General features: G+C 61.5%; 1 protein-coding gene across 1 annotated transcript; it reads right to left on the bottom strand.

Moving 5' to 3' along the window:
* Positions 1-3117: 3117 nt before the first annotated feature.
* LOC100273528 (Leucine-rich repeat (LRR) family protein) lies at positions 3118-5415 on the bottom strand. The gene is made up of 2 exons (NM_001147946.1): positions 4874-5415; positions 3118-4788 (listed from the first exon to the last, which is right to left on the bottom strand). Exon 2 carries the CDS (start codon positions 4716-4718, stop codon positions 3513-3515), a length of 1206 nt encoding a protein of 401 aa, NP_001141418.1. The 5' UTR covers positions 4719-4788; positions 4874-5415; the 3' UTR covers positions 3118-3512.
* Between the last annotated feature and the right edge of the window lie 4646 nt (positions 5416-10061).

Below are 10061 nucleotides of genomic sequence, written 5' to 3'. Positions count from 1 at the left end.
TCAGCACAAAGCTGCAAAGGCCTGATGGGTGCGACTAAGTCAAGGATCGGTCCATTCGAGGGACCCGATCACGCCTCGCCCGAGCCCAGCCTCGAGCAAGGGCAGCCGACCCCGGAGGATCTACGTCTCGCCCGAGGCCCCCTCCAGCAACGGACATACTTTCGGCTCGCCCGAGGCCCAGCCTTCACCAAGAAGCAACCTTGGCCAAATCGCCACGCCAACCGACCAAATCGCAGGGGCATTTAATGCAAAGGTGGCCTGACACCTTTATCCTGACGCGCGCCCTCCAGTCGACAGAGCCGAAGTGACCGTAGTCACTTCGCCGCTCCACTGACCGGTCTGACAAGAGGACAGCGCCGCCTGCGCCGCCCCGACTGCTGTGCCACTCGACAGAGTGAGGCTGACAAGCAGCCAGGCCCAGCCTCAAGCGCCATAGGAAACTCCGCTTCGCCCGACCCCAGGGCTCGGACTCGGGCTCAGCCCCTGAAGACGACGAACTCCGCTTCGCCCGACCCCAGGGCTCGGACTCGGGCTTAGCCCCTGAAGACGACGAACTCCGCTCCGCCCGACCCCAGGGCTCGGACTCGGGCTCAGCCCCGGAAGACGATGAACTCCGCTTCGCCCGACCCCAGGGCTCGGACTCGGGCTCAGCTCCGGAAGACGACGAACTCTACTTCGCCCGACCCCAGGGCTCGGACTCAGTCCTGGCCTCAGCCGACGGTCTCTGCCTCGCCCGACCCAGGGGCTCGGACTCGACCTCGGCCTCGGAAGACAGACTCGACCTCGACCTCGGAGGAGCCTCCACATCGCCCAACCCAGGGCACGGACCGACCACGTCAACAGGAGGTGCCATCATTACCCTACCCCAAGCTGACTCAGGCTACGGGGAACAAGACCGGCGTCCCATCTGGCTCGCTCCGCCAGACAAGTAATGATGGCGCCCCGCATGCTCTATGACGACGGTGGCTCTCAACCCCCTTACGGAAGCAAGAGGACGTCAGCAAGGACTCGACAGCCCCGACAGTTGTCCTTCCGCCAGGCTCCAGCGCTCCTCCGACGACTACGACACCACACGAACCGGGTGCCAAAACCTCTCCGGCTGCCACGATGGCATGTACTTAGGGCGCTAGCTCTCCTCCGCTAGACACGTTAGCACACTGCTACACCCCCACTGTACACCTGGATCCTCTCCTTGCGCCTATAAAAGGAAGGACCAGGGCCCTCTTACAGAGGGTTGGCCGCGCGTGGAAGGACGGGACAGGCGCTCGCGTGAGGCCGCTCGCTCCCTCCCGCGTGGACGCTTGTAACCCCCTACTGCAAGCGCACCCGACCTGGGCGCGGGACAAACACGAAGGCCGCGGGATTTCCACCTCTCACGCCCGTCTCCCTCCGGCTGCCTCCCCCCTTCGCGCTCCGTCTCGCGCCGACCCATCTGGGCTGGGGCACGCGGCGACAATTTACTCGTCGGTCCAGGGACCCCTGGTCTCGAAACGCCGACAATCCTCAGCCGATAAACTCTCAAGTGTCGGCTTCATGATTTTGCTGGGAGAAACGTCGGTGCGATCCTTTGAACCAACCATCTGTGGCCGATCTTTGCTAGGTCACACCTAATTATGTTCCTAGCTGAGCTGCCAAAAATGTGTTAGCTTCGATTCGGGGCAAAACACTTAGGATTATACTGCCAGATGGTCTGTGACCTTGCGGTAGGAGCAGGCCTCCTTTGCTCGTCGGCCAGACGGTCCACGCTCTGGGTCGGACGGTCCGCGAGTGCGTAGATGGTCGAAGAACCCTAGCACTCGCCCCCGGGAGGGACACCGTCAGGTGGGAGAGTTTCAGGGGTGCCCCGAGATCGGTAGGCTACCCGTGACATTCGTAGACGACGTAGAGTCGAAAAGGGACGAAGATTTGGGGTTGAGGGAAAAACCCTATGTCTAAGTTGTTGAATTAATGTGGGCTTGGCCCACATTAATATGCAATAATAGTCAATGCTAGAGGCTCACTTTAATGCTACGGTGTACTAGTACTTTAGTACCATACCGGAAGTTAAAGAAACAATTCACTCAACTTAAATAGGTGGATCGTTGGTGCATTCATTGAAAAACTGGGAAAATAATGAAGGACTGTCACACGCACGCGCCGCCGACCGAGCCGGGGCGTGGTAGATCGGACCTTAGTCCGAATATTTCTTCTTAACTGTTATGCATTTTTCGCATTCCTAGGTGTTACTCAAGCTCCACACGACCAAAATACACATAGAAAATGAGATAGCTGCTACACACTCCGTCGTCTCGTGCACAGTACTGCTGCTATGGTTTTGGAGCCAGAGTCGCACGGAGCCCCTCCGATCCAGCGAGGACCTCAAATTGTCGTCACTGAATTTGCAGAAGTGCGATCGTGAGGAAAATGCTCGTCTTGACTCTTGAGTGCACGGGTGGGCAGGTGACTAACTACAGTATAACCCAAAGGGAAAAAAAGGGAGTACGGAGCAGCAGAGGTTTGATTAATCACACTGACAGAGATTAACAGATTGTTCGAAGTGAAAACAGAACATAATTATAACCTGGGGGATTAATGGTTCCCTACTTCCCTGTTAGATTGCAAATGCCAGGATATAATAATCAAACGGTTCTCTAGTTTGGACCATCAAACCGAAGTCCCTAAATGACAAATGATTGGGAGAACCTGTGATGTGAAGTAACAATTCAGTTGATGCGAGCAATTCATCAGTAATCGAACATCAGATTGGCCAGCCAGATCTGTTAGAATGACTGCGCGAGCAGCAGCCTGCAGCCGGGCCTTTCCCACACCACGAACCATCCAGTGGTCCCTCGGATAAGACCACACAGCACGACACGACCAAAACCACATCCTTGGGGACAACGCTAACAATCTACTACAAACAAAGGATCATCTGTCGTGGCAAAACACACACAGAGAAGCAGAGTGCATGCTTGTTCACATTGCGTCTGATTGGTTTACTGCACCCGCACATCGAGTTCTACGAGAGTCTGGCCGGCTAGGTATGGTCATTTCTGGCATATATGCAAATGCAGGTAAATGATCCCACGGCGAGTCTGATCGGTCAGGTATGGTTATTTCTGACATATGTGTAAATTTAGATAAATGACCTCAGAATGACTGATTTTGTTATGCAGCCACCATTCCTCCCATAAGGATGGAATGGTGCGGGTAACAGCAGATTTGTTCAGTGACATGATTTGATAACCTAACACCATTCATTCATCTGATCTGAAAGCATGTGGTAGAAGCTACGGGAGTACTGCTCGCTATACACACAATGCACATAAACCAACTAAAAAAACTTACACCTGTAAATCACGGCTATCAAGGCACTTACATGTCTGTAACTATCCTCCTTCCCCAAACCGGAAAAGAATAGTAAGAAACACTAGTAACAACTGGACAAAAAACAATCAAAGAATCAGAGACCGCCGTTTCGCAATCTCCATCCGTCGTTCTTCTGCGGTGATCCGGTATTTGGCATTGGCGTCTCAGCCCCTCCACTCCGGGCACTGGTCGGCCGGCCGCGTGTTCTGCGACCTGGCCTTGATCGGGCACGGCGCGTACACCGGCGGCACCATGCAGTTGTACATCAGGCAGAGCGACACCGTGGAAGGGAGCGACGACGACGGCGATATCTCGATGCCCGTCAGGAAGTTGTGCTGCAGGTACAGCACCTGCAGGCCGCCGGAGCCCACCAGCTCCTGCACCAGCCGCGCGGGGACCTCGCCGCTGAACCGGTTGTTGTTCAGGTACAGCTGCCCGACGCCCGCGAGGAGCGGCGACAGCTGGCCCCAGAACCGGTTGTAGCTCAGGTCCACCACTGGGATCGTCACGTCGCCCGACGGCTGCACCGGCCCCGCGAAGAAGTTCCTCTGCAGCTGCAGCACGGACAGCGGCAGCGCGAACACCGACGCCGGGATCGGGCCCTCCAGCTGGTTCACGCTCAGGTCCAGGAAGTTCAGCCGGGCCAGCCGGGGCAGCACCTGGTCCACCGTGCCGCTGAGCTTGTTCGCGGACAGCGACAGGTACTGCAGCCCGGCCGGCAGGGCGGGCACGCCGCCGGAGAGCGCATTGTGCTTGAGGTCCAGCCGGAGCAGCGGGGACGAGTCCGGGAACGACGGGACGCCGCCGGTGAGCTGGTTGTGGCAGAGGATGAGGTTGGTGATCGACGGCAGCGCGGCGACGGACGGCGGGATGGCGCCGGAGATCTGGTTGAAGCTCACGTCCAGCGTCCGGAGGTTGGACAGCGCGCTGAGCCCGTCCGGTATCTGGCCGGAGAGGAGGTTCTTGCTGACCGCCAGGAAGCGCAGGTTCGAGCACGACGCGAGCGACGCCGGGAGCTCCCCCTCGACGCGCCCGGGCACGAGCGAGAGCTCGGTGAGCGCGGACAGCCGCCCCAGCGCTGCGTCCAGCCTCCCCGTCAGCCCCGGAGACCCCGCCCGCGGGTCGCCGAGCGCGAGCCCCGCCACCCGGTCCCCGTCGCAGAACACGCCGGGGAACCCGCACGGGTCGGCCGTGAAGTCCCACCCGTCGAAGAACGCCGAGCCGGGCATGTCGTCCAGGGACCGCCGCACCGCCTGCAGCGCTAGGAAGTCCACCGGGTCGAGGATCCCCGCCGCCGGCCGCGGCGCCACCGCCACGGCCGCCAAGACGACGCACGCCACGACCGCGCCGAGCCGCGCGGTCACCGCCATTGCCGCTCCTCTCTGCTTTCGGTTTCGCGCGCGCGCGACGGCTCTGGCCTCTGTGTCACCTCCTCTGCAGCTGCAACAAGAAGGAACAGATCAAAAGCACCGATCAACCGCGTCGTGGCGCAAAGAGCAGCGCGAGCGAGCGGCGGCGTGGGAACCTTTAAGCTTGTCGCGCGCTGTCTTTAAAGGCGCACGGCGAGGGAGGTGCTGGGCGTTGGCGAGCTGCCTTTGTACGTGGCTGTCCCCGTGAGGGGAGGAAGTGAGGAGGAGAGAGATGGCCTTGACGACGGACGTACGCCCCTGCTCACTCGCTCCCGCCTCGCTTTCTCGTGGAGGCGGAGGGGCGGCGCGTGAGCGCCTTTAATGGAGGTGGTGTGGTGGGTGGTGCTTCCTCCCTCGCTCTCCCCTAGCTCACTGTGGAAGCACAGCGCAGCAACGCACACGTACCGCCGCGCTGCTCTCCGCACTCCAGTACCCCCGCAACCGCAACACTTCGCCGAGAAGCCAAGAGAGAAACAGTTAAGAATGCGCAGCTGGGCTCCCGCGGGCGGGCGGCGCGGTGGCGCCAATGATGGTGGCTTGGTGACGACGGATCGGACGGAGGTGGAGAAGACGTGGTGGTGGTGGTCGCAATCAATTCCGCTTCGCCTTGTGAGCTTTGCTCGCTCTCGCTCTCTGGTCTCTGGTCTCTGGTCCGCCGCGAGCTACTCCCTCGCATTGGCCTCTCTCCGCTTTTCCGACGGCCTTCCGAATTCTTTAGTGGCTTCGGGCTCGGAGACCTGCTGCGCGGCAGGCTCGGATGAGCAAACGGCTGTCCGAACCTGAGGCTTGGGTAGGGCCCAGGCACCCAGTCCTGAGCATGACAGGTGGGGTCTCCTGTCTCATGTGGCAGTTGGCCGCCATGAATGCGACCGCATCGGGCGAGGGGCCAGTCCGAGCCTTTCTGGCACTAGAAACCGTCAAACCGAGAAGCGGTAGCCGGTAGGCGATAGTTTGCGAATGGAAAAAGTTTATTTTATCTACTTCGATAGTTGAAAAACAGCTTTTTTCGTACTCAGTTAGGGAGCTGTTTGGCCTCGGTGGTTTTTATCTACTAATTTTTATGTTTATTTCGACTAAATATTTGAAAAAATCACAGTAGATTATTGTCGGGGACCATAATTAAGGGTACCCTCAAGGCTCCTAATTCTTAGCTGGTAACCCATCAGCATAAAGCTGCAAAGGCCTGATAGGTGCGATTAAGTCAGGGATCGGTCCATTCGAAGGGCGCGATCACGCCTCGCCCGAGCCTAGCCTCGGACAAGGGCAGCCGACCCTGGAGGATTTCCGTCTCGCCCGAGGCCCCCCTCCAGCGGCGAACATATTTCCGGCTCGCCCGAGGCCCTGTCTTCGCCAAGAAGCAACCTTGACCAAATCGCCGCACCGACCGACCAAATCGCAGGAGCATTTAATGCAAAGGTGGCCTGACACCTTTATCCTGACGCGCGCCCCCCAGCCGACAGAGCCGAAGTGACCGCCGTCACTTCGCCGCTCCACTGACCTGCCTGACAGAAAGACAGCGCCGCCTGCGCCGCTCCGACTGCGGTGCCATTTGACAGAGTGAGGCTGACAGGCAGTCAGGCCCGGCCGGAGGCACCATAGGAAGCTCCGCTCCGTCCGACCCAGGGCTCGGACTCGGGCTAAGCCCCAGAAGACGGCGAACTCCGCTCCGCCCGACCCAGGGCTCGGACTTGGGCTCAGCCCCAAAAGACGACGAACTCCGCTCCGCCCGACCCAGGGCTCGGACTTGGGCTCAGCCTCAGAAGACGACGAACTCCGCTCCGCCCGACCCAGGGCTCGGACTTGGGCTTAGCCCCAGAAGACGACGAACTCCGCTTCGCCCGACCCAGGGCTCGGACTTGGGCTCAGCCCCAGAAGACGACGAACTCCGCTTCGCTCGACCCCAGGGCTCGGACTCCGCCCTAGCCTCAGCCGACAGCCTCCACCTCGCCCGACCCAAGGGCTCGGACTCGACCTCGGCTACGGAAGACAGACTCAACCTCGGCTTCGGAGGAGCTTCCACATCGCCCAACCTAGGGCACAGACCAGCCACGTCAACAGGAGGCGCCATCATCACCCTACCCCGAGCTGACTCAGGCCGCAGGGAACAAGACCGGCGTTCCATCTGGCTCGCTCCGCCAGATAGGCAATGATGGCGCCCCGCATACTCTGTGACGACGGCGGCTCTCAGTCCCCTTACGGAAGCGGAAGGACGTCAGCAAGGACTCAACAGCTCCGACAGCTGTCCCTCCGCCGGGCTCCATCGCTCCTCCGACGGCCACGACATCACACCAGCTGGGTGCCAAAATCTCTCCGGCTGCCACAACGGCATGTACTCAGGGCGCTAGCTCTTCTCCGCTAGACACGTAGCACTCTGCTACACCCCCCATTGTACACCTGGATCCTCTCCTTACGCCTATAAAAGGAAGGACCAGGGCCCTCTTACAGAGGGTTGGCCGCGCGGGGACGAGGACGAGACAGGCGCTCGCGTGAGGCCGCTCGCTCCCTCTCCCGCGTGGACGCTTGTAACCACCTACTACAAGCGCACCCGACCTGGGCGCGGGACGAACACGAAGGCCGCGGGATTCCCACCTCTCTCACGCCGGTCTCCGGCCGCCTCACTTTCCCCCCTTCGCGCTCGGCCTCGCGTTGACCCATCTGGGCTGGGGCACGCGGCGACGTTCACTCGTCGGCTTAGGGACCCCCCGGTCTCGAAACGCCGACAGTTGGCGCGCCAGGTAGGGGCCTACTGCGTGTTGACGAACAACTTCCCGTCAAGCTCCAGATGGGCAGTCTCCAGCAACCTCTCCAACCCGGGACGGTGCTCCGTTTCGGGAGTCTTGAGTTCATGTCTATCGACGGCAGCTACGACATGATACTCCTTCCACCGCCGCGCGCCAACGATGATGGCGGTCGACAGCCCGCCCGCCGACGGCGGAATCGACGACATCTTCCCCGCGTGGTGGAAGAACAACATTCGAGCTCGCCCCGTCCTCTCCCCCGCCAACGGAGGAGGAGGCGGGGCAACCAAGGCCAAGCGGAAGGCAGCGCCTCGTCGACTGTCGAGCGAGTCGACGGCCCCAGCGCCCCAACGAGGGGCGCGTCGGGCATCGACCTCGCGTTTGAGACGAAGGCGAGCGTCGTCTCCCCGCGACACGCCAACTCCAAAAAAACGGACGACGCCAGCGCGCTCGCGAAAGGCTTGCTGGATGTCACCCTCGTACCTGAGACGACGGTGCAGTCAGTCCCTGACGTGACTTCATCACCGCCCGTCGACCAAGAGGTACCGATCGATTCCCATCCCACGTCATTTGGGTTCAGCCTCAACCCGCCTAGCGGCTTCGCTTTGGCGGGCGCCCTCGTAGAGGCGAGTCCAAACCCTCTGGGGTTTCGTATGCGGTCACCTTGGGACCGGCTGACGGACGTCTCGACCTACGGGCCCTCTGGGTCCGAGGAAGACGACGAGCCCAGCTTCTGTTGAGATTTCTCTGGACTTGGCAACCCCAGTGCCATGCGGGACTTCATGACCGCATGCGACTACTGCCTTTCCGACTGTTCCGACGGTAGCCGTAGCCTCGGCGACGAGGACTGCGGCCCAAGTCGCGAATGCTTCCACGTCGATCTAGGGGGTCCCTCCGAAGGCAACCATCTCGGCATGCCGAAGGACGATGATCCCCCTAGGCCGGTGCCTCGCGTTGACATCCCACGGGATCTAGTTGTGGTCCCCGTTCAGGCGGGGGGGCATGACCCACAGCTCGAGCAAATCCGCGGGGTGCAGGCCAGGCTCGACGAGGGAGCAGGAGCGCTTGAGCCGATCCGCCGGGACGTCGGGCAGGCATGGGCGGGCCAACCTCCGGCCGGGGAAATACGTCATCTACCCCAGGGCTTCCAGCACCGCATTGCCGACGACGTCAGGGTCAGGCCACCACCCGCATCTAGTGGGGTCGGCCAGAACCTGGCTGCAGCAGCAATGCTCCTCCGCGCGATGTCAGAGCCATCAACCACCGAGGGGCGGCGAATCCAGGGAGAGCTCAAGAATCTCCTGGAAGGCGCCGCGGTCCGACGGGCCGAGAGCTCCGCCTCCCGAAGGCAGGGGTACCCCTCGGAACCTCATGTCGCGACTTCCCGATTCATGCGGGAAGCCTCAGTCTACACCGGGCGCACGCGCAACACAGCGCCTGCGGCCCCGGGTCGCCTCGGCAACGAGCACCATCACCGTGACCGTCGGGCCCACCTCGACGAGAGGGTGCGCCGAGGCTACCACCCCCGGCGTGGGGGACGCTACGACAGCGGGGAGGATCGGAGTCCCTCGCCCGAGCCACCCGGTCCGCAGGCCTTCAGCGGGGCCATACGACGGGCGCCGTTCCCGACCCGGTTCTGACCCCCGACTACTATCACAAAGTACTCGGGGGAGACGAGGCCGGAACTGTGGCTCGCGGACTACCGTCTGGCCTGCCAGCTGGGTGGAACGGACGATGACAACCTCATCATCCGCAACCTCCCCCTGTTTCACTCCGACACCGCCCGCGCCTGGTTGGAGCACCTGCCTCCGGGGCAGATCTCCAACTGGGACGACCTAGTCCAAGCTTTCGCCGGCAATTTCCAGGGCACGTACGTGCGCCTCGGGAATTCCTTGGACCTCCGAAGCTGCCGACAGCAGCCGGGAGAGTCTCTCTGGGACTACATCCGTCGATTCTCGAAGCAGCGCACCGAGCTGCCCAACATCACCGACTCGGATGTCATCGGCGCGTTCCTTGCTGGCACCACCTGTCGCGACCTGGTGATCAAGCTGGGTCATAAGACCCCCACTAGGGCGAGCGAGCTGATGGACATTGCCACCAAGTTCGCCTCCGGCCAGGAGGCGGTCGAGGCTATCTTCCGAAAGGACAAGCAGCCCCAGGGCCGCCCATCGGAGGATGCCCCCGAGGCGTCAACTCAGCGCGGCGCCAAGAAGAAGGGCAAGAAGAAGTCGCAAGCGAAACGCGACGCCGCCGACGCGGACCTTGTCGCCGCCGCCGAGTACAAAAACCCTCAGAAGCCCCCCGGAGGTGCCAACCTCTTCGACAAGATGCTCAAGGAGTCGTGCCCCTATCACCAGGGGCCCGTCAAGCACACCCTTGAGGAGTGCGTCATGCTTCGGCGCCACTTCCATAGGTCCGGGCCACCCGCAGAGGGTGGCAGGGCCCGCGACGACGACAAGAAGGAAGATCGCCAGGCAGGAGAGTTCCCCGAGGTCCGCGACTGCTTCATGATCTACGGTGGGCAAGCGGCGAATGCCTCGGCTCGACACCGCAAGCAAGAGCGCCG

This window comes from Zea mays, chromosome 8 (genome assembly GCF_902167145.1).
Source record: "Zea mays cultivar B73 chromosome 8, Zm-B73-REFERENCE-NAM-5.0, whole genome shotgun sequence".
NCBI classification, from domain to species: Eukaryota; Viridiplantae; Streptophyta; class Magnoliopsida; order Poales; family Poaceae; genus Zea; species Zea mays.
Note: the sequence above shows the minus strand (reverse complement) of the source record. Positions and strands in the feature narration are given on the sequence as shown.

Excerpts from the sequence above, each read along its gene's own strand:
- LOC100273528 (NM_001147946.1), bottom strand. The coding sequence starts at position 4,718 with ATGGCGGTGACCGCGCGGCTCGGCGCGGTCGTGGCGTGCGTCGTCTTG.